General features: G+C 39.0%; 1 protein-coding gene across 12 annotated transcripts in view; it reads left to right on the plus strand.

Annotated features, from left to right (window-relative positions):
- ZFHX4 (zinc finger homeobox 4) overlaps positions 1 to 25,469 on the plus strand; it is a 179,885-nt gene that overhangs the window by 126,372 nt on the left and 28,044 nt on the right. For 11 of the 12 annotated variants that reach the window (XM_033155461.1, XM_033155459.1, XM_033155460.1 and 8 more), the window contains exon 5: positions 19,761 to 19,883. The exons of the other annotated variant lie outside the window; for it this stretch is intronic. In XM_033155461.1, coding sequence (XP_033011352.1) covers positions 19,761 to 19,883 — 123 coding nt within the window. The remainder of the gene's footprint in view (positions 1 to 19,760; positions 19,884 to 25,469) is intronic. 12 annotated transcript variants of the gene reach the window in all.

The raw sequence follows: 25,469 nt of genomic DNA on the forward strand, positions 1-25,469 counted from the left end.
TATTGCAGATGTGGGACTGAAGCTGAGAGACTAATGGCTTGCCTAAGGCTACCTAGTGAGTTCATGGCTGAGGTAATATTTGAACTGGTGACTTCTCAGCTCACAATCTTAAAATTGTATTTAGATGGAGAAAATGCATATGCATAATTATTTGACATTGATTCTAAACTGATTTCCATAGTATAATTGATTGATAAAAGAGAATTATCTGTACGCATTTATGAAGTTTTGGGGTTAGCATATTCTTTCATGTTTTATCTTATTATTTAGATATTGCACCTTTCTTCCTTAACCTTAAATATCCATAATTTCTCCTCTTTCCATTTGTTATGAAGGCATTTTGCTAAGAGGATACAAATTTCATTTATTGATATTGATATCGATTAAGAAAACTGTTAGACATGATTTTGTGCATACCTAAAAATAAGGGCTGTCTTGCTTCGCTTTCCATAGTATTTTTGTGATTCAGCATCAGGCTAAAATGGATACTATTAATATAATATTGTGGCACATTAGAACCTGGCATTAAATAGTCCATGTAGATTGTGTGAACAAGCAATGAACAATTAACATGTGTCCGAAAGACATGCATGTGTGCATGGTGCCAAACCCAGAAGTGACTAGAAATGTCACAAAACATGTCACTAAAAGGATGGAATGGGGGGCAGAGCGTGAGGTATGCAGGGACCAAGAACGGAATCCCCACATGAAATAGTGATTGACTGTATTGGTGTTCTATTTTTGTTTATTTGTAGAAATGTTTGTAATCAAATCTGTAATTAAATTAAATTGAATCTAGAATAAAATCACTACATTCTTAGATATAAAACAATCTATTTTTAGAAATCAAAAGCGATCCAGAAATAGAACAGTAAATATTTCCATTGAAATATGGTGGGTACAACTAATTGTAGCAAATTATTACCATGAGTGTATGCTTTTATATTTGATAGTGTATGTTTGTAAATCACCTTGAGACACATGTAGAATGCGATTGATTGATTGATTGATTGATTGATTAATAAATAGTATGTATTACTATTTTTAATAGTGGTAGTACTGGTAACTTAATATGTGGTGAAGCAAAATATTTTGTCTTGCACTTGACTAATAGATGACCACAGGCAATTATTTTGCTTCAGCACATATTAAGATACCAGTACTACTGGTGTATTAACCTTGCAAAGTATAACCCCACAAACGTAATATCCCCCTGCAGGATGCTCATTGTAAGCTGTTAGGGCAGAGGTAGAGAACCTTTGTCCCTAAAGATGTTGCTGGACTCACAACTCCTATAGGCTCTAGCCAGCACAGCGAATGCTCAAAGATGGAGGGAGTTGTAGTTAAACAGCATCTGGAGGATCACAGGTTCTCCACACCTGTGTTAGGTGCGTTCACGATCTAATTTTCTTTCTTCCCTTAGCCTTCCATTTCCCTTTATTTCTGAAGTGGTGCATACACAGGGAGTACCCCAAATATGTAGAAGCTACTTCCTTGGGTCGACCTGTTTCACTTCAGTCACTTGAGTTTGCTATTGCAGTGATCCTGTTCAGGGTTCCAGCCAGCCAGCCAGCCACCCATGCCCTCTTATATGATATTCCACCCATTACTCTCCCCACACTTTTCCATTCCCCACCAACCAGTCAGCATTAGGTGCTCATTAAGAATACCTGACCCTTATTATGCTGTTGGCGGAGGGTTCCAAAGATTTATTGTACTTCTTCCAATGTTGGGGTTATCTCAAGCCTTTAGTTTCTAGCCATGCATTCAGGGCCATCTTAAGCATATCCAGCACCGTGGTGCAAAGCTCCCTCCGGCGCCCCCCCCCATTTTCCAGAGTTTTTTAGGGAGGACGGCGCTGCCAACGGGACTGGAGGAGGCAGGCAGCAGCTAGAGGGCGGCTCCTCCGGTGGGGGAGAGGCGGAGGCTGGATACGGCGCCTCCTAGCTCAGCTGGCTGCTTCATGCCGCAGTGGCCATGGCAGACGGAGGCTCCGGATGCGGCATTTCTTCGGCGCGGCATGGCAGAGGTGGGTGAGGGCGGTGATCTGATGCCGGTAGGTGCCACATCCAGCCTCCGCCTCTTCCCTGGCGCCCTCAAGAACTTGGCGCCCTGGTGCCCTGTGCCACTAGCCTCTGTGGGTAAGACGTCCCTGCCTGCATTCTAGACTTGAAGGCAGTAAAGTTTTTCTATTAATACAAAAACATTTTAGTATTCTGTGACTCTTGACGTCGTTAATTCTGTTACTGTCCTCTTAACGCAACATTTCTCAGTCTTTTTTATTCCATTTTGTGCCTTTGAATAGCTGTGTTAAAAATGAAGATTAAAAAGAAATTGTGAGGTATCATTAGTTCATATGCATAAAGGTTCAGCTTGTGGAGACGATGCTTCTAGGATTGGCTTCAAGTTGTGTGACTGATAGATCTTATTTGTCTGATAGAGTTGACCAGGTGAAATAGAGCTACAGCTGGTTACTTCATTAGGTCCTCTCATTGATTGAACCCTGCTGAAGTGATGCAGCAGGCTCCTGAGATAACTGCTGGTAATAGAACAAAATGAATTCTTATCACAGAGATTGGAAAGGCCATTAACCCTGGCCTCCAATGCTTTTCAGAGGTCACAGACAGGAAGCCAAGCGGTGACTGGGAAAACTGTTTTCTGTCTAACTACAGGTCACATTAGAAGGGGTGTGTGTGACTTTTTTTTACCCTTCGGCATTTGTGCAGATGAAATGTGATGTTGGTGTTAATAATAAGCTGTAAATATTAGAAAGGAAAGAAAAACAGTGAAAATTCAGGGGTTTGTTTCAGTAAATCCTTAATAAAAGGCCATTGTTACTGCCAGTTTTGCATAACATATATGAAAGGAGAAAGCACAAAGTTTTTCATATAAAAAAGAAAACAGAACATATATGGCATAGTTTTATATTAAATACCTTTTCATCCGAGATGAAGGTTATAATTGCTTGCCTCTTCACTTGCTTTTGCCAGCAAGTTCATCTGTGAATTAGTGCAGGACCTGTTTGCCTTTCACCTGGTTGAGAAGGGTATATATCTAAGTAACAGACCTATAATTTACATTTAATGCAACCTTTCAATTGACCAAGAGCCCACAACCTAAGCCCCCATCTCACAGCTGTGGACTTTCCCACATTTGTCAAGTCAATGCCATTCTGGGATAAGCTAGAAGAAATCATCCATTTAAAGCCGGTACTGCACATGACATTTTTTTCTAACCCTGAAGACAAATTTTCTTAATGGTGTGTGTGTGGGGGGGGGAGTTTAATTATTGCAAGTTTGGGGGAAAACAATATACTTTGGTTGTGGGTGGACCCTGCTCCATAAAATGCAATTGATTTCTCACCTTCTTTACTGATATATAGAAATATATTAGTGAGGTTGTTTATATGCTATACTTTTTTAAAAAATGTTCTACATGAGAGTAATCCAAATTCTAAAGTATTAGTGATAATTTCTTAAGATTAAATTTCTAATTTTTTTTTAAATTTACTATTATTCTTCTAAGTGATAAGGAATAAAGGCCAGAGAAGGCATACTTGTTGTTGTTCAGTCGTTCAGTCGTGTCCGACTCTTCATGACCCCATGGACCAGAGCACACCAGGCAGCCCTATCCTCCACTGCCTCCCGCAGTTTGGCCAAACTCAAAAGTGAAGGCATACAACCTCCCTCAAATCTCTACCATGGAAGATCCTGGTCAGTTCAACCGCCATACAGTCACTGCCTAAATAAAGAAGGATCAAACCATTGCCGGAAATTCTGCTATATAAACTGTCTCTTTCCATTCTCTCATTTCTTACAGCAGGGGGTGGGGAATAGGATCTGGCTGGCAGGTTGGATCCTGGTTTCGTCTACCCCCTCAGGGTGGACATTGTTGCCCATCTGTAAGCCACAATGATGTCAGATGACCCATAGGTAAACACTTCTCTTGCAGGCAAAGCTCTTCACATGAAGGTGATTTGAATTCAAGCTGAGGATGCAAAGGAAACAATACTTAACAAGTATAGTTCCTTAAGCACCATACAAATTAATGACTTTGCATTTATGAAGAATATCACACATAAAAGATAAGTCATGTAATTTATGTATTACAGTAGGAATACAGGAGAAAGAACTCCATGATTATGCCAGATTGTGTAATCAAGGACTGGTTTCTGCCATTTTCAGAAAGATCTCTTATGAATCCTTTATACGCTCCTTCTATCTCCCACCCCCCACACCAAGCAGGTTTAGCTTTAGACCAGCTACATTTAAGAAATACCGTATTTTCTTTTAGGGTTAAGTTATTTGACCATGGTATCTGTAGCGGTGGACTAAATAATTTTATACTGGCAGATTTCACAACTCTAAATTGTTCATTTCTTTCTTTATTTCATTTAGGGAGTTTAAGTAACAATAACTTGAGCCATATATTCAGTTTTCATAAAGAATTCAGTGAAATAGCATTATAGGTATAAGGTGGCTAAGCTAATGCATTTTTCTATCTGACATAATTCACCATTTGGGGAATATAAGTTGTGGTGTTTTTTATTATTTGGTTGCATTCCACATAAACTGATTACTACAGGACCTTGTAAAGCTATATTTGCTGACAGACCCTTATTGTTAGGATTTGTTTAAGTAAAAAGGACCTAAAATATTGTAAGAACAATTGAGAAGCAAATCAGAAACCTTCATAGTCATATGGTACTTAAGATAGCTGAGTCACATGGTGTTCCTACTAAGTTCTGTTAAATCAAGTCTGATTTTAGTCCTATAAAATCAGTGGGATCAAACCATTTCTATTTTGCTGGATTGAATTTGTGCCTACTCAGTAAAGATTAGCTTTCCATATTATCAGCATTCATTTTAAGAATTTTATTTACTTTTGTGTTTGAGTTCTGTAATGGCCTAAGTCTTTCCCCCATAGAATACCAAGATAAACATTTAAGGAAACCATCTTTGAACTGTTAACTTTATGTGATATTGATAAAGTTCTGCTGGATTAAATGGTATGCTCATGGAGTAAATTTTAAGTGTAGATGATATACATTTAATACATAGTACACTTATGTAAGAATTCATTGTTCAGCACCCACCCACACACCATGACTGGGCATGTATCTGCATTTTAAATTTTCTTTAATAAATAAATGGCGGGTATAAATAAATTATTATTATTATTATTATTATTATTATTATTATTATTATTAGTTGTTGTTGTTTTGCCCTTTCTGCAGGACAGTTCACGTATAACATCTTGGAGCTGCAAACTTAACAGAGCTCTGTACTCTTGTATCAAATTAGTACTGTATACACATTTAGGATCACACTTTTAACCTTGGAGTTCCTTGCAATACAGTAACATTCTTGAGTTATACTTCAAAGAAGTGTGTGTGTGTGTGTGTGTGTGTGTGTGTGTGTGTGTGTTGTTTGAACAAATTCATCACTTTTCATGAGTAAGCCATATGTTGCGCATCTGACAAAATAAACTTCAAATTATAGGGAAGTTATGTACATACACCATACATTTAAAGCACATTCTCCTTCCTTCCCACCTTCCAAAAATTAATCCTGGGAACTGTAAAGAGTCCCTCACAGAGCACCCTTAACAAACTCCAGGATTCTTGTGGGGAGGGCTTTAAATGTATGGTGCATGCATAGTCTGAGTTAGTTTTTTTCTGAATCGACTTGTGGATAGTTTTTGTTTGTTTGGCAACTGCATCTTCATAGTTATTACATTCATGATTCTTGTGTCTTTTTTCTTCCATAATATTTGAAGTGTAAATAATATATATGCATTGAATCAGTCCTGCTTTTAATTTAGTGTTTTGTTGGAGTGCTAGGAATTGTTTATTACTTTTTGTAACTATAATCTACTTTTTCTTTAATTTAGTTATTTGCAATTTATTGATGTATGTCTTGACATTGCAGGAGTAATAGTATGATGGGCCTTCTTCAAATTTACTGAAATGAGAGATTACAGAACTCAAAACATCCTGGAGTTCATATTTGGTAGCATTCTCCCATGTAATCCATTGAAGTTATTTATTTTCCTTGTAGCTAGTTAAAGAAGCATCACATTGATTATTTGCTTATAGACAAAATATTCCACACTAACAAAAATAATCTTGGATTGGTTTGTGTGTTTGTCTTTGACAGATCTGGTATAATTGTTATCTGATAAAATCCCCAAAGAAACCTCTTTCATATACCTTTATTATATTTCTTCTGGCATACATTTCCCAAAGGATGCAATGAGAAATGGATTCCCTTCTCTGCATACCATCAAGTTCACAGTCTGTTATATAGAAAGCAGTGTTAGCTTCCTTACCTGACGAATACACAGGGTGTATTTTGAAAAAAGATAGGGATGCTTTCTTAGGGAAGTGCACTAGGAGAGGTTGATCTGCTGTTCACAGACACACATGGCTGGACAAACAGCAAATATAGCCTAATAGTTGTTCAGGAGCAAGGCCGCAGGTATTCTATTGTCAATAGCCAGGAGAAAACGTGTTACATTGGACAAGCTTGAACAGTTTATGTAGGAAGATTCACACCGGCTTAGTTGTAATGCCTGCAAGAGGCATGGTTCAAGTATCCTGAGGCAGCGCAAAATTATAACATACTTTGAATACACAACCTTTATGTGCTTTCATCAAGTGCTGTATCGTCTGGCTTTGGCCTAGGTCCAACTAAGGGATAGGTATTTTTTAAAAGCGCCGTTTTGAGGTCCCAACTCTTTCCTTGCTTCAGGCTAGGACTACAGCCTGCAGGGTACCCTGAAGGGATCTGGTTTGAAAAGTGTCTTGCTTCATCTACCACTCTGGGTCCTCAGAAAACAAGGCAACCTAAACTTTAAAGCTTAACGTGTAGTCTTTCCATTTGAGGCATTTTCAACATATACTTATTTCCTTAGCTCAAAGTGTGAGTAATATGATAGTGATCTGACACACACACACACACACACACACACACACGTTCTGACACCATGAAGGTATTTGACAGCTTAAAAAGCATGCACTCGTATTTTGGGTACAAGCAAGATTGCTAAAATTTTAGTCATAAAATATTTAGCAACCAGTAAAGCATTTCTGTGCCATTGCTTTTCAAATCAAATCTGTACTGATTTTCCCCTAATTTGTATGCTATTTTTAAACTGTTTGCTTCACTCATAATTCTGCCTTTCAAGTGAAATTGTGAGTCAGAAAAGCAGCTAAAGTAGTTCCCCATTTTTAAGTACCGTATATTCCGGCGTATAAGACGACTGGGCGTATAAGACGACCCCCAACTTTTCCAATTAAAATCTAGAGTTAGTGATATACTCACCGTATAAGACCCTCTTACAACGCACACCAAATAAAAATTTGAAAAACATCAGATTTGATTTGATCCTCAGACTGCACGTGAAATCACCCTCTTCAGCGGGCCTTAAGCCTAGGGAAGCTCCAAGATTCCTTTATGAAGCACGTAAAGGCGGTGGAAGGGCTTCAGAGTGGACCAGTTGGTCTCCCTCCTCCTCCCTCCCTGTGTGTTGTGAGTTGCATTTTCCCCCTCCCCTCCCTCCCTGTGTGTTTTTCCCCCCTCCCCTCCCTCCTCCACCCTCCCTGTGTGTTGGCGTGTGTTGTGTTTTTTCCCCCTCCCCTCCCTCCTCCACCCTCCCTCCCTCCCTCCCTGTGTGTTGTTGTGAGTTGCATTTTTCCCCCTCCCCCTCCTCCTCCTCCCTCCCTGTGTGTTGGTGTGAGTTGCGTTTCCCCCCCTCCCCTCAGCCTTTTTTGTAGATCAGCAGGAGAACGTTTGTGGGGCTTTTCTGCTGTTTTTTTCCCTTCCCCGCCAGCCCAGCACCCAAGCAGCTCAGCCTTTTTTGTAGACCAGCAGGAGCACGCAAAGAGGAGGACTGGCCAGGTGAGAGCCGCGGGGACGCCGAACCAGCTGCCGCTCTGACAAGAGGCTCTCCAATGGCCTCCCATGTGTCAGAAGCCCCAGAAGAGCTGGGTGAGAGCGGCGCTGCCAACGGGTGAGAGTACCCCAGTTTTAGTATCCGCCTTACAAGACGACCCCCGACTTTTGGGAGGAAAAAAAGGGTCAAAAAGTCATCTTGTACGCCGAGATATACGGTATATAAGAAGTATTTTGCTAGATCAGACCAAAGCCCAAATTTTTTTCTCGAGAGTCAGGTTCCCTTGGTCCCACATTCCATCTCCATCTCACCCTAAGAAAATGGCCAAGCAAGGCATGACAGGGATAGCTACCGGTATGCCTCTATTAGATATGTACCATCACTGTTGCTAATATCTGGTGATTTGAGAAATAATGGGATGGAACATATAAGTACAGTTCATAGTTCATAGTTGATGATATTGTTACCATCAGTTCTGTTTAATACTTCTTTTTAGAAAAGCCTTCTATATTTGCCTGTCACAGCAACTATAATTATATGTAGAGTTGGAAGGGACCACGAGTGTCATCTAGTCCAAACCCTGCAGTGCAGGAATCTTTTGCCCAACATGGGGCCTGAACCCACAACCCAGAGATTAAGAGTCTCATGCTCTACCAACTGAGCTATATCCCCTGTGTAAATAAATTCTGCTTTGTTTGTTGTTTTGTTTTTCCTTTACCTAAACTTATTTTATTGGACAAGTCCAGATTTTAGTATTTTGACACAAAACGTATTGTCTCTATTTTGTTCATGTTATTAAAAATTGTGTAACCATCTGTCTCATTTCCCTTAATAGCCTTTTTTCTGAACTAAAACACCCAATAAATTCAGATGATATTTTCCTTCAAGCTTTTGTACCGAAGACTGATAAAAGTAATTTATTTAGGTGTTGTTGTCGCCCCCCCCCAATTTCTCTGACTTCATTTAGCCATTCTTATTTACCTTTATGTCTATGGTCTCACAATTTATGCTTCTACATAGAAATTTATTCTTCAAATTGCACATTTGCTTGGCTTATTTTAAATTTGTATTTGGTTTACCAGACCTTGTGCTTTTCCTTGTTTTCTTCATTTGGGTAAGATTTATACTTTATAAAGATAGGCTGAAATCCATAGTGTGTAACACAAAAGTTTTTCTAAACTAGCAAGACTGTGCTGTGCACTAAAAATGGAAGCCCTGGAACAAAATTTCAAAACATAACCCTATACATTTTCTGCACAGACAGGGAGTTAGATTGGAGGACCTTTGAGGTACCTTTCAAATGTAGGATTTTGTGTAGCCGACTTGGTTCAGATTTGAAGCTGAAATGCATATTAAACTTTTAACAACTTAAAACGTTCAGCTGTAGATGATACAGGTAAATATACATTTTCGCACTAGTTCTAGTTTTCAGCATTTTTTCTTGTGTTGATTTAATAAAGATTAGCTCTTAATTGGATGATATTTTGCTATAATATTTTATTGGTGTCAAGGGTTGGCAGTGGTAAGCAAATTTACGCACATAATGCGCTAAAAATCGTTTTTCTTCTTTCAGTCTACAAGTGACACCATTGAACCACTTGCTGTCTTGTAATTCAGTGGTTTCATATTGCAGTGTCTCTTTGAAGTTCCTTTGCTCTAGGATGGCCACCCTGAGGTCACTTACAGATTGCCCTGGGCGGCTGAATTGTTTTACCATCGGCTTTTTGAATATTGAAATTTCTGGTGTCAGATTTGCGTTCATTTAATATTTTGTGTATAAACTAGTAGAACACAGAAGGATATTGCTAGCAGATGATGGTATATATCACATTGTGGAAGATGAGCAGGTGAATTAACCCCTGATGTTGTGGATGACATTATTTCTATGTAATTACAGTGTTTTAGGTAAACTGCTTAGAGACTTTTGTTGATTAAGTGATAGATAGATGATAGATAGATAGATCCTGTTGCCAGAATAGACATCTGGGTCTGTCACAAGGACAGCCCATTTCCATATTTCTGTTGTATGGCATGTTGTGAATGGTGAGTAGCTGTTTTAGATTGGAAGGCTGTTTGTAGCAAGTACATGCCTACTCCCCAAGACATGTGAGAGGGAAGTGTAATTGTCTGGGTTGGGCAATGGTGAATTATTAAATTGTAAGTCTGTTTCCAAGGACCATCATATTTTGGTTACAGTGCCATGTGTAAGAAGAGCAGCGTGACAGTTAAGCTACCCATTACAATAGAAATCAGGGTGAGAGAGGCAAATGAGAGACACTTAAAATGTGTGTACAGATATTTTAAGACAAATGGATGTTACATCTTCTTCACTTAGTTGTACTTTGTCAGTTTAACATTTTAGAAGTCAAATATGTTCATTGCCCATATGGAGTGGAATTCATTTCCTGTCGTTGTTTATCCATCCGCTATTAATCACTTTCTCCCTCTTCCTTGGCATAGACTCATTACTGCTCAGTGCTTACTTGCCCATCTTAATTTAGTTGTTTATATTCTTAGACCATCTTGCCCCAGATTGTGAGCAAGATGGTGTGAGCATATAACTCCAATCTTGACAGAACTCCACTAGCTACCGATTAGTGTCCAGGCTCAGTTCAAAGTTTTTAGCTATAAAGCCTTTCATGGCTCAAGACCCCAGTACCTCAAGAACAGCTTCTCCTCATATGACCCAACCTAGACACATCATTCATTATCTGAGGCTTTTCCCCATGTGTCCTCTTCAAGGGAGGTGCAGCATAGGCGACATGAGAACAGGCCTTTCCAGTAGTGGCTCTCCACTTACAGAATACACTCCCCTGGGAAGCATACCAGGTGCTGTCTGTTTTTAGGTGCCAGGCAAAAACATTTAATTTATATTGGCCTTTGATTCTTAATTTGGAGGGTAACTGGTTATCTCTGTGGACTTTTAAATGAGGTGGGTAGGACTTGTTCCTGTTAGAGGCATATTTTTAGATGTGCAGTTTAGGTCTTATGGTATTCTTGCTTTTATACTTGGTTTCATGTTTCCTGCTATTTCTATTATTGTTCTATAAATTGTTTTAAGGCAGTTCAGTGTTAAAAATGACATAGTAACAACAACAACAACATTTAAGGAAGAGAGGGCATATATTAGCCATCACCAGCTTGCAGCCCAATAAGCCAAGCACAGGCCATCAGACATATGGAGTTCCGTGTAACCCACCCAGAGGGTCTGTGACACCATTCACATAACAAAAACTACCATATATATATATCAAAAATTTTCAGAAGTAGGGGTCCATAGCTTGGCTTTTGAAAAACAGGTCCGCAGTACTTAGCTAATTGGGAATCACTGTTCTAGTGTATTGCTTATTTAGTCACCTACCAAGCTCTGAAAACAAAGTATTATCTGTTATTGTCAGTAAACTGAATAAGGTGGTGAAAATAACATCTGGGTTAAAATAGTTCCTCAGGCAAGAACATCATTTGAAAAACAAATGGTAGAACTGTAGTAATCAAAATTTAAAACTTTAATAATCAAAATTCACTTTGATTTTTATGTGGTAATAATAATAATAATAATAATAATAATAATAATATATGTATACCTCACCCTGGGCGGCTTCCAACAGAATGTTAAAATACAATAATCTATTAAACATTCAAAGCTTCCCTAAAAAAGGCTGCTTTCAGGTGTCTTCTAAAAGTCCAGTAGTTGTTTTTCTTTTTGACATTTGGTGGGAGGGCATTCCACAGGGCGGGTGCCACTACCGAGAAGGCCCTCTGCCTCGTTCCCTGTAACTTGGCTTCTCGCAGTGAGGGAACCACCAGAAGGCCCTCGGCACTGGACCTCAGTATCTGGGCAGAACAATGGGGGTGGAGATGCTCCTTCAGGTATACAGGGCCAAGGCCGTTTAGGGCTTTAAAGGTCAGCACCAACACTTTGAATTGTGCTCGGAAACGTACTGGGAGCCAATGTAGGTCTTTCAAGACCAGTGTTATGTGGTCTCGGCGGCTGCTCCCAGTCACCAGTCCAGCTGCCACATTCTGGATTAGTTGTAGTTTTTGGGTCACCTTCAAAGGTAGCCCCACATAGAGCGCATTGCAGTAATCCAAGCGAGAGATAACTAGAGCATGCACCACTCTGGCGAGACAGTCCACAGGCAGGTAGGGTCTCAGCCTGCATACCAGATGGAGCTGGTAGACAGCTGCCCTGGACACAGAATTAACCTGCACCTCCATGGACAGCTGTGAGTCCAAAATGACTCCCAGGCTGTGCACCTTGTCCTTCAGGGGCACAGTTACCCCATTCAGGACCAGGGAGTCCTCTACACCTCCTGTCCCCCAAGAACAGTACTTCTGTCTTGTCAGGATTCAACCTCAATCTGTTAGCCGCCATCCATCCTCCAACCGCCTCCAGACACTCACACAGGACCTTCACCGCCTTCACTGGTTCTGATTTAAACAAGAGGTAGAGCTGGGTATCATCTACATACTGATGAACACCCAGCCCAAACCCCCTGATGATCTCTCTCAGTGGCTGCATATAGATGTTGAAAAGCATGGGGGAGAGGACAGAACCCTGAGGCACCCCACAAGTGAGAGCCCAGGGGTCTGAACACTCATCCCCCACCACCACTTTCTGAACACGGCCCAGGAGGAAGGAGCGGAACCACTGTATAACAGTGTTCCCAACCCCTCTAGACAGTCCAGAAGGATGTTATGGTCGATGGTGTCAAAAGCTGCTGAGAGATCCAGCAGAACTAGGAAACAGCTCTCACCTTTGTCCCTAGCCTGCCGGAGGTCATCCACCAAGGCAGTTTCAGTCCCATGATGAGGCCTGAATCCCGACTGGAAGGGATCCAAATGGTCCACTTCTTCCAGGCGTGCCTGGAGTTGTTCAGCAACCACTCGCTCAATCACAAGATTTGAGACTGGGCGAAAGTTGGCCATATTGGCCGCATCTAAAGATGGTTTTTAAAGAAGCGGTTTAATAACCTCCTCTTTCAGCGGGTCTGGGAAGGCTCCCTCACAGAGAGAAACATTCACCACCCCGCGAAGCCCATTGCCCAGCCCTTCCCGGCTAGCTTTTATAAGCCAGGATGGGCAAGGATCAAGGAGACAGGTGGTTGGTTTCACTAATCCAAGCAGCCTGTCCGCATCCTTGGAGGTAACAGATTGGAATTGATGCCACACAACTTGACTAGACAGGACTCTAGCACTCTCCCGCCTCCGCCCTGCTCCCACAGTGGAGTCTACCTCTTTCTGAATCTGAGCGACTTTATCCGCAAAAAACTTTGCAAAATCATTGCATTTTTGTTACTGTTAGACCAGTAATATAAAGTAGAATGAAGTCCACTGAGTGGATAGAGGCTTACGTGTTGAGCAAAGCAGCACATTTACAATTATACATTATGAAATCTTGAATTCTGTTGTAGTTGCTTGATGGGCAGCATGAAACAGAAGAATATCTTCTTGAATCCATAGGCCTTAGTAGATGGAGTGGAAATGGGGATCTTCTGTTGTGTTGTTCCTTTTAGTTGTTTCCTTGAGACTACTGAGCTCATTACATGACTTTTTTTTTATTTTATGAGTTAAATTTATATACCATCCTTCATCCATAGATCCATAGAAATCAGATGTGGGGGGAAATAAGGAGGAATGTGATGGAATTTTCTGTACAATAAGGGTAGGTTGAAGTGAAAAGAATGAGGATGAAGAACAGGTGGGGATGGTTAGAACAGGAGTGATCTGTTAGGTCTGTTACACAACAGAGTAGGGATTCTTTGAGAAAGGGGTTTGCTTCTCATGTTGTGCAGATGTTGAGCAATACGAAAATGGAGGCTATAATAGCCAGCTGTCAAAATCTGCTGGTTTCATTTCAGAAAAAGAAGCTTTGGAATTTCTCGGTTTTAGTTAGTTTTGCTGCCTGACCCTTTTACTGTCAGATTGGCTAAATACTGCTTAATTCTTTAAAAAGTGATTCAGAGGTATAATTGTTTCCACAAACTTTTTTTATTGTCATCCTTGCTTCCCAAACAAGCGTAAAAATGGGCTTGATTCTGCTTCTTGCTCAACATGACTAGACCACAAGACTCATAGAGAAAGGCAAGGATTGCCTCCCTGATACCAATCTAAAGGCTCCTCTCAGGTTTGATTGGGTGAGTGAACATGTATTCCCCCTATCCAGTTGAGTTGGTGGTAAGTGTGTGAAATATTCCTGCGTCCTGTGACTACTGTTAGCAGGAGGGCAGGAATATTGCTTCTTCATAATAGTGGTAGCTGGGTGATCCAGTTTTAGGGTAATGAGCAGATTTTGCTCACTTCACATTGTTGACCTCAACAATAGCTCTTTAGTTTCTCCATAGTAATAAGTAGCAACCATTCACTTATATGTAAAATATATAAAATAATTTTTGCACCATTGGTTGGGAACTAAATCTGTCCATTGCACTCCTAGGATCTGAAATTAAAAGCATGGTTTGTCACCTCTTGTGTCCAAGATTCCAGATCAATTACTGAGCATGTTCACAGAGTTCTGTATGTGCTATCACCCCCAGCACAAATATCTTCACTGCTATAAAGATACTACACCTGGGAGGCTAATATAACATGATCTTTAATCATATATTGCTGGGATATTTAAACATTGTGATGGAATGTGGGGCTTCAGCTTTTAAAAACTTCAGTTTAGAGATTCTTAAAAGTATTTACAGAGAAGTAGATGTGTTAGTCTGTGGCAGCCAAAACAGTACAGTATTGTAGCACCTTAAAGACGAGAGCAGGTTTTTAGTAGCATAAACTTTCATGGATTAGAGCCTGCTTCATCAGATAAGTGAAGTGTTGTTCTAAGTGGCACACAATTGTTGGTGACCATTTATTATTAAATTTATATGCTGAAGATGGCAAACAGCGAGTGATAAAACAATAACATCTTAAAACATCTTTTAAACAATTCCAATACAGATGAGAACTGGGCAATGGGTGGGTGCAAGAGAGATTGTCAAAAATGAGGTCAGAGGGAAAGGATCTTCAAAAAGTTAAGCTCCTTCATGTAGGGATTTAATCAGAATATTGGGTTTTATCACACTACAGGAAGTTTGTTTGCTATCACCTACACTTCTTCATGAATCATCACCTCTCCCTCCCTCCCTCATTCTCTCATATGTGTGTGTGTGTGTGTACACACATACACCTGCACCTTACGATATCAGAAGCTGCCATATATCTGGAGAACTGTACTCTAGTAAATAAATGCCATAATAGGTTTGGCATGAGCTATAAGGCACCTTGTGGTTAAAATAATTTGAGGATGTTATTCTAGGGTACAATCCAGTCTTTCAAAAGGCAAGCAGGTGTTTTATTCTCAAGGACCTTTCCTAATGATGTTGTTGGTTCAAGACAATATCTTCCTTTCTTCCTTCAGGCCTGGCATCTGTAGTAATATTCATTAAATAATTGACACTAATTTACTGTCCAGCTTTTCTTATTAAGAAAGTCTTCTTTCAGTAAGAGCTGGTATAGCAAGCCAGGAAGTCCCTGATTTGTACCTCACTTTGGCCATTCTCATTGTGGCTGTAGACATCCCACTATTATTATTATTATTATTATTATTATTATTATTATTATTACCGTACTTTATCCTCAGCCTATGCAATGGCAACATGGGGGCAATCTAGAGTTGTTGTAAACATTATTGAGGGAAAATATAGGAAGAGCTTTGAACACTGAAGGACTTCTAAACCGACACATTTAATATTGTAGGCCATTACAGATATCACAAGGGTCTACTAGTGGCGTTAGGAGGAATCCATCTGTGCCCATATACTCCAGACCCTATGAAGCGCCTGAAGAGTAGGCACAGAAGCTTACCCCACAGGGCAAGGAACATCCACCGCCCCCCAGATGACACTCTATCCATGGAGGCTACACAGTGACAGTGATGGAGCTGCATTAAAGGAAAGAAGTGGTGTTGCAGCCCCTTTTCTGTTCACCAAGGCCTCCGTTTTCCAAGGCTTACTCAGAGGGAACAGGTAGGCACTGAGTAATGACTCAAATCAGGGCCCTACTGATCCAGAAGCAGCAGAAGCAGCCAGCTCCACTATAAAATCCTTTAGTTGCTACCTGAGTGTCTCTGGAACAACAGGTCCTTGGGGAAGATTCTTTGCCAACCGTTGCAACTCAGCTCCTGCCATCCAACTTCTGTTAGGCAGCTTCCCTGCAGGTTCAGGCTTCTTGGCCAAATCCCTGCTCTTGCTGCTTTGATTGTGTAGAATAGTTCTCCAGCTGGTCTATGTTTTCTGCCGTTTGTATCCTTCCCCACCACTCGTGGTGGCAGAAATGGGCAAGTATCTTTAAGACAGGGGCCTCTCTAACTTGGAAGTATAGTAATTACATGGAAAGAACTGGTCTCTGAAATATGCATTTCCCATGTATTAAATGTGTAAACATAACTAATAAGGAAATGTATATTTCAGTTGGTAATTTTTGTTTTGCCCAGTTTTAATGATAAGCATTCCAAACTGTGCAGCTTTTAATACTGTGCGTACTTCAAAACAGGTTTCAGGAAAGAAAAGGCTGACAGTGGTTAAACTTGGACTTGACTTCAAAGGCATTTTAGTATTTAGATAAAACAAAACCAGGTGAGAATAAAATATCATGTTGCAATGGTGAGTGTTATGTTAGCTATTGAAATATGACTGAATTCCATGTTCTACTTATTTTCAAAGCTTACATATGTAAGCGTATATAGGTAGAACTCTTGTAAATTTAAAACAGGCCACAAGGACTTGTTCATATCTAAACACACTCATAGATCTTTTAGTAGCTATAGTGGTGTGAACTCATACATGCACACTTCCCCCAGATATCTTTGTTGATTAAAATATGACATTACGATCAAACAATATGCTTTGAAGCAATAAGTACAAGTTGTTGAAGTGCCTGATGTTACTTTTTGTATTGAAAATCCCATAAGAATTATAGGAATTAGTCTATATTTTTACTTCTCGGCATCTTAATATGCTTGTATGTGTGGCTGTGACTTTTTTTGTAGTTCATAAAGACATTTGCAACAGTGTAACATTGCAAGAAATCAGCAGCCCTTTGCCACTTTTTTAAAGACAATAAAAGCAGCTCCACTGTCATTTCTGTCTCTGAAATAGGTTTCCGAAAGGAAAGCCAGACATATTTCTGATATGAATGCCAAATATTTTTCTTAATGTGTCTGCCATTGAAAAACCAAGACAACCAATTTAAATAGTGCATAATAATGATATTAATTTTTATGGTGTGTATAAGTTACATTTGATTAGTTTTTTGCATGATTAAAATTTGCAAAGCTTTTATGGCCCCCGGGAGCCTACCTGTAATAAACAGCTCTCACCTTCGAAACCATAAAACAGGCTTGCAGTACTTGAACATTAGATCTAATTGCCTTGCTACATCAAAGGAAGTACCAGAGGACTGAGAAAAATCACAGAAGGGAGGAGGGGTAGAGGGCAGTTTCACCTCCAAAGGTTATGTGTTTGTGGCTTGGTGGAGCCCTGTAAAGTTATGGCCTAAAAACTGCTGTTTGCGATTAAGTTGATGGAGGAAAGTCTACCCCACAATCTCTCCCTGCTGCTGACACAGAGTCTTTGTTCACATTTAGATTTCTCAAACTGTTGCCAGGGTCAGGCAGAGGTCAGACACCATGATGATGTATAGGAGAACATGTCTGGGAATTTCTCTCATACTTAAAACACATACCAGAAAAAGAGCACCCAGCAAAAATTGTCTGATGAGACCCAGATGATGATACTTTGGCTATTCTTTTAGTACCTTCATGATTTTCTCTTTGCCCATCTCTCTCTCTCTCTCTCTCTCTGTTTTATTAATGATTACCATGACAGCCTTTACAATTTTATGCCCCCTCAAGATAAGGACACTCAGTATCACTCTGACACTTCATTTTCCTGCCCAAAGGGAATGGACTGGTAAATCTAGGAGGAGGAGAAAACACGTCCATTCCAGAGCTTGAGTCAAAATGAAAGTGCCAGAGGCTGTATTAGCCCATAGGTTCTGACTAGATGCATGGTGTGAGTGTGTGTGTCTATCTGTGTACTTGGCATTAATACAACCCAATCTAGTCACGATCACAGGCTTACAGCATCCCAAACTGTGCTCCCCCATCACCCTTAACAAACATAGTCTTGCTTCCTACTGTGACCAGGGAGCCTACAGTGTTTGATTAGTAATACCACTGAGAGAGGGGAAGAAGAAGAAGAAAGCATGCTAAGGCAGTGAGAATTGTTTATTCCATTTGTGCTGGTCATTCTGCATCAATATTATTTTTTTAAAAAATGAGGATTGCCTCCGCCCTTTCAAATACAGTTGAATCAAGTAGTCATTGATATCTAATTTGCTAACATACACAAACAAACAAACAAACAAAATCAATGCAAAACATTCAGATCCTTTTAAAATTAAAAGTTGTAGTAAACATTTTTTTTAATGAAATGTGTTTTTTTAATAGTTCGGCATTGCTGATTCCAATTGTTTACCCGTGCATGCAGCTCCACTGCAGAGTTGGCAAGTAAGGCACTAAGTAGCAATTTTTCTGTGCTCAGCTGCTCCATATGACAGAGGATATTTCATTCTGCTGTCAGAATGTTATTAATAAAACATGGGGTGCGGAAGGGGCCACGATTTCCCCTTTCAATCACTATAGCATTTACAATGAAAATTTTATGCAGTGTGTAATTTTCAGTTAATGCTTGACACTTAAAATGTCGGTAGCTGCATTTTGTACGGTTCCTGAAGGGTTAATTGTATCATGTTCCCTGCGTAAAAGCTCTGCTTATCAAACGTGAATAGAGGAGTGTATGCAAATGTATGTCTGTGACCTTTTGCCTTTCCAGGGTTAATTTATATGGTCATTAAAGATTGTATGAAATTGAGCAGCCTGGTGTTTTGAATCCCATTTTACCTTCCCCTCCTAATTTGTATAATTCCTACCTGAACTGCGAAATATGACTTTCTTTCTTTTTTGTTTGTATTGCAATGAAAACAGCATGCTGTGCTGTAGGGAGTTGCAAGTCTGGTTATCTGGTATTACTCAGATTTCTAAAATTCATTAAAATGTGACATCAGCACAGTCAGAGACAAATGATCACAAGATGAAAAGGAACAGTAGGCCTTTCACGGATTAGTGCTACATGGCCCCAGCATAGAAGCTAACTGCATAAACAGATTAATCCACTAGTAGCAGCATAGCTAAGATTTACAGAATAATTAAATTGGGTTGAGTTACTGTGAAGATTTTCATGTAATCTAGCTGGTGTGAACATGTAAGTGAGGTGTGGGTAATGCTGCTTCCTTAGAAGCAATATACCAAGTTGTGTCATTTACCCTGAATAGCTCCTCCTGGAGATGAAAACTGAGAGTTCTCAATGTTTAGATCCAACACAGCACTTACATATTGCAATTAGCAGGATGCACAGATTCTAATAGGATTTATTTTATTTTTTGAAAGCTTTCCTTTGCTTTCAGATATATTGCTGCATGTGCCTTCTTTGTTCAGACCCGACTTGTGTGTACGTTTATGTTTGTATTGAGACAGAAACACTTACAGCCAGTGAATAGCAAATATGAAACATCTGATTTGTCACACTGGCTAGTGCTGTGTGTTCTGATAAAGAAATGTTTGCAATTTCTGGACTGAATCTGAAATTTTGCAAATGATTAATCATTAATACCAGATCTCTTTTAAGGTGCTATTCTTTTCACTTATTCCTTTCTGAGATAAATATATAAATTTAGTGCAGATCTAATTAAAGAACATGTTTACAATTAATGTTGAATGGTCCCTAAGTTAGCTTCTTTTAATTTTTTGTGCTCATTCGCAGAAGAACAAGTTGAAGATGCAGAAGGGTCTGCTAAAAGCTCATCAGTGTCTGTTGCTGATGATAAAGACACGTGTGAGAAAGAGAGAAATAATAGTGAAGGCAAAAAAGCTAGTAAAGACTCTGGTAAGATGCTAGAATTTTGTCACTCTTTAAAAAATCTTATTAAATAGTCTTTCATTTAAAACCGTCTGGACATTCCTGTTATTATCTACTGCATGTGTATTTTGCATGTGATTTCTATCAGTAGCCTTCCATTGACCTATTTTTAATCATAACCATCTGACAGGATAGATGCGGATAAGTTGAAGAATATTACAGGACGACTAGTGAGATTATTTTTTAATCAAATCAGTTTGTGTGCTTGTAATTTTTTAAGCGCCTTTCATTAATCTTAGCTGTACTTGTGATTCCTCTGATGGCATATTAATTTTTCATAAGCGTAGGATTAGATACCACTTGAAAATTTCCCCTGCTTTCAAATTTTGTTTGCCTTGCAGCCCTAAGAATGTAGGAATGCTTCTTCTCCCACCCCAGCTCCTGTTCTTGATATATGATCACTTAGATTCAGGAATCTTCCTTCTTCCTGGGCATTTATCTAGTATTTAATTGGGGGGAGGGGGAATACAGAAAATCCAGTGAAAAAGTTTACAGATGATTCAGCCTAAGAAAGAGGAAATATCATTGAAAACGGATTATGAGTTGGGTAATATTGATCTCTGGGAATATACAAAGCCCAGTAATGAAAGCTACTGTCTTTGAAAACAAAACTCTTATGTCATGACATTTACTTGTGCGCAAACAAACCCAAGGCCAGCATCTGGCATGGATACACAAGGCTTTTTCTGTGTTTGATTTGGCAAATATGTGACTTCATCCATGCTTTTTATGTATGAGATGGAAATCTATGGTCACAATGAATATTACATTGGCTACTTCTGCTGCACGCTATTCCTAGTTACATTATGCTGGATTCATTGAAGCAGAAGAAGTGCTGAAACAGGTTGAAGCCTATTAGTTTCAGGTAGTCATATATCTTTCCCTTGTATTCCAATGACAGCAGCATATAAAAGTGCTTGTATTCACCATAAAGACGTTTAGTTATACAGAAAATACCATTTTACATGCAAGTTTAGTAAAAACTGAATTGGCCGATATTTCTTAAGGTACTCCTAAAATATTGTTTAAAACATAGTGAAGATACTGATGGGTCTTTATGCCATATTTATTTAAGGAATAAAGCTCATTTTGCATTTGGTTTTCAATATGTTATGGCCAGTCTCTATTACCATTGAGAAACCTACATTGCACTGAGTTTATTTATCTTTTGAAATCCAGGGACTGAAGAAGACCTGTCTATAGCAACCCTATGTTTGTAGGCTTCTTTTTAAGTATGCTTATCCCTTTCTTGAAATACATTCTCTGAGAGAGGTAATGGACAGAAGAACTTTCTGCTCAGGCTCATTACTAAGTCCACACGGAAGAGTCATGAAAAAAATAGGCAAAGCCACTTGTGAAACTTTTTCCATGTGCTTCATCAAAAAAGCCTTATAATATCTTTCAGAGATCTTATGCACCTAGTTTATCTACTGTAAAGACCTCAGAACTTAGAATAAGCCATGATGTTAAAGGGCTAATAGGCAAAAATGGTGGTTGTCAGTAGAAAGAGTGTAGGGAAATTTCTAAGATTCCATGAGAATTATACTCTTGGATGGACCAGGTTTAATTAGGACCAACCAGAGCTGGAGTGTTTGCTGAAGAATGGCAACCAAAAAACAGTGTAAGATGGTTTTAGCTTGAAAATCGTTCGTATTTCAAATTCTCAATCTCACCTTTTGAATTCTTTGATAGACCTCTCTAAACTAATTCTGCATTATCAGGCATTCATTCAAAAGGCTTAATTCTCAGCACAGCTAACTACTATGCATAATGACCACATAACTGCTTGTGTATAATTGAATGTTAATTTAGGCTTTCTTCTCCTGAATTAAGTGTTGAAAATCTTGCCAAAGAAGTCCCATGAAAACCAATATGTTAATCACAGCTTTAACAAGTTAGACAGAAAAATACTATCACCACTCTTTAGCATCAAATCTATTAGAAAAGGAAGGATTAACATGTTTAGTGCCCAAACAGTTCTGTAAACTGTTGTTCTGCCTTGCCTTCCTTATCTCAAACTGAGGCTTTCAAAAAGAGACTTGGCAATAATCAAGCTATGTTTGCTGAATATTCATTCAGAAGGCAAGAGCCTCCTAATGCCTCATTTATATTGTCATTTAAATCTAGTGCCACTTTAGATTAATTATAATCCAAATTACATCTCAACGCAGTGTAAGAATTAATACGGAATTTACCCAGATTAATACATTTGCATTGAAAATGTAATATGTTTCTGACATGGCTAAGGGGAACACTGTTTAATAAAGTAGTAAACACAAGAAGCAATGGAAATTCACCTTCATTATTGTAATAAAAGTTATCAATTAATTCTACTCTAATTAGAAACACTACTGTACTAGCTTTTATAATTTTAGAATTATTTTGGATTTGACTAATATGTCAGAAGTTCTAAAATATACATTTTAAATCAAATTCACTATAAATAAGGTTTTTTTTGGTACTTTTCTGTATTTGTGCACACAATGTACTGAATTTCCACACTTATCAACATAACCTTTTTCATAGCTTTTTTTTTTAAAAAAATGTTGCGAATCCCTACACCTGACTATTCTGCTATTACAGCGCTCTCTCATACACGTTTACTCATAAAACCCACTATATTAAGTAGAACTTTTCTCTTTGCTAGGCATGCATAAGACTGCAGCCTTAAATGCTTATTTTTAATTCAGTCCTGCTTTGGATTTAAATGGATCAGTTTTCTGTTTCAGTACTTGTGCAAAAATGTAGAAAAGTTTGATAAGTAGTCATATCAGACATAGGGTGAGAAATAATTTGTCATAGAAAAATAGGTAACAAGGATGATCATACATGGGCATTGTGTTCCATATGAGGACTACTTCATATATTAAACCCTCATGTGGGCATGGACCATGCAGTGTAGCATAATATTCTGGTCACCTTATGAATCAATCAATGACATAGAATTTGCTCATCCCAGTGCTGCACAGTTTTGGTAACAGCTGATGTTCATGTGACACATTCTTCACTACGAAACTGAATCACAATGGCAGCATTCTCACATGAAACTAAACCAAATCTCTTCGCTCAGTGTCAAACAACTTGCACCTGCGGACAGCCCCTTTCCAGATACTTTTCTTCACCTTTCACATGTGGCAAAATGAACCAGGATTCAGGAATTAACCATACATTTCCATAATGTGTGAACCCTGGCTTAAAAAAAAAAAAAATCCAAATTGTTAAGACAGCTTTAAACCATATCCTGGCTTGTTTTGAAGCCGTAACCATAGTGCTGACAAAATAAAAAATAAAAAAATCCTTCCAGTAGCACCTTAGAGACCAACTAAGTTTCTTCTTGGTATGAGCTTCCGTGTTAATGCACACGTTTTCAGATACCATAGTGCTGAATCCTGGTTTCTTTTCTCACATATTCTGTGGGCGGGGCAAAGTGGCAGGGAAGGAAATGCAAGCAAGTGCACATCATGTGAGCATATGATGGCTTTTTGAGCCAGAATTTTTGACTTAAATATAAATGGGGCATTGTCACATTAAGCCGAATACTAGCATTTATGCCCCACAATGTTAATTAAACATATAACATGGAGGCATTTTGAGTAGCTTCCACATGTGGAACATACAGCAGACGTAAGTGTTTGATACACAGTAATTTAGATCAGCAGTTGTCTTATCAACTGTCTTTAAGATGCAGAGGTGATATTATTTATACTTTTCCAAATCTCCTTATTAAATAATGCATTGACAGTTCAATGAATAGTACAAGTGTCACATAAATCAAACCATACCCCTTTAAACTGCTGCTGTTTTGGCAACTGCTAGTTGTGCAAAGGTTTAACTTTGGCTCTCTTCCTTCACGGGAAACTTGTTAAAATACCAAATTCACCACACAGAGAACTTACTAGACCTAGTCTGTGTACTGCATTGGTTCTCATGGATATAGATTAAGAGGCAGAGCATTCCAGTGACCCCAGCTAAAATACAGTTAATTTGTTCTCTGTTTTATATCTGTTTTTACACATTTTTGTTTGGATATGAAGTGTTGCTAATATTATGCATCTGACTTCTAACATTTAAAAAATGAAAAGGTAACAGCTATTTTTTTCTAGCTAGAATTACTTGCTCTTGCCACTCTTTCCAGACACAGATGCCCCTGTCTCTTGCTCCATGATAAAAAAAGAGCTAGCACTTTCAATCAGGTATAGAAATATTTGTTATTTATCTAGGGGATTCCTCCCCCTTTCTAATTTTAACAGGGGCTTAATGGAAGACAGGGTTTACCTGCCTTTAGTTCTAGAATTTTAATTTGCAGAGCTCAAACCTCAGACATTTGAAATAATAATTTTGAAATGGTTTTCCTGCATCACTGAATAGTCATAACAAATCTGGAATGTGGGCAAAAAGTTTCCATGGCTGAGTGTATCATATTAATAGCACAGGTATTTGTACCTCTCATTTGAGAACATAAGTACTGATCTAAATTTATCTTGCTAAGGTGCTGAAACCTTGAAAGAACACTAGTGTGTTCCTGTGCATACTGTACAGTGGTACCTCGGGTTACGTACGCTTCAGGTTGCGTACTTTTCAGGTTACGAACTCCGCTAAGCCGGAAGCGCAACCCGACATGCGCACAATTTGCGCATGCGCAGAGCGTTTTTTGCGGGGTTTTTCAGATTTTTTGGGTTTTTCGGTCTAACGAATTGTTCGGGTTACGTCCTTTTCGGGTTACATACTGTAACCCGGAACGAATTAAGTACCGGTACGTAACCTGTGGTACCACTGTACTAGTAAAGCTTGTCTTGTTTTTCTTAGATTTAATTTTTATACTTAAGTAATTTTTATTACCAAGACACATGTCAAAAATGGAACTGAAGATTTGTTTCCTGTTGCATGTATTATGATGAAAAATGTACTGACAGGCCATCTACTATGGGAATCACCCCGTAGAAGTAAACACTTATCAATTTAGCTATATAGAAGGAAACAAACTGTGGTTAAACAATAGTATGAATGAATAGCAGTTCTAAAAGTAGTACAGTAGTACCTTGGTTTACAACCATAATCCGTTCCGGAGCTCCGTTTATAAACCAAAACAGGTTGTAACCCAAGGCGCACTTTCGCCAATGGGGCCTCCCCCCCAAAAATTGTTCATAATCCCCAAAAATGGGTTGTAATCCAAAAAAAGGTTGCAAACCGGGACATGCACTTCCGGGTTTGACGTGTTTATAATCCAAAACGTATGCAAACCAAGACATATGCAAACCAAGGTACCACTGTACTGTATTTGATATCCCAATGTGGTAGAGGTAGCAGGTGTATGCTTTGGTATACTGTATTCGTATTTGTGATCCCAGAAAACAGGTGGAAATTATTGTGAAGGATAAGATAACAAACAGAATAACAAGCCTTGCTGAAGCAGAACCAGCCTGGCTTCTGCAAGGGCAAGTCATGTGTCACAAACCTATTAGCTTTTTTATACTATCAACAAGCATATAGATAGAAGTGATCCAGTTAACATTGTATACTTGGACTTTCAAAAAGCTTTTCACAAGGTAGAAA

This window comes from Lacerta agilis, chromosome 7 (genome assembly GCF_009819535.1).
Source record: "Lacerta agilis isolate rLacAgi1 chromosome 7, rLacAgi1.pri, whole genome shotgun sequence".
Lineage (NCBI taxonomy): Eukaryota > Metazoa > Chordata > Lepidosauria > Squamata > Lacertidae > Lacerta > Lacerta agilis.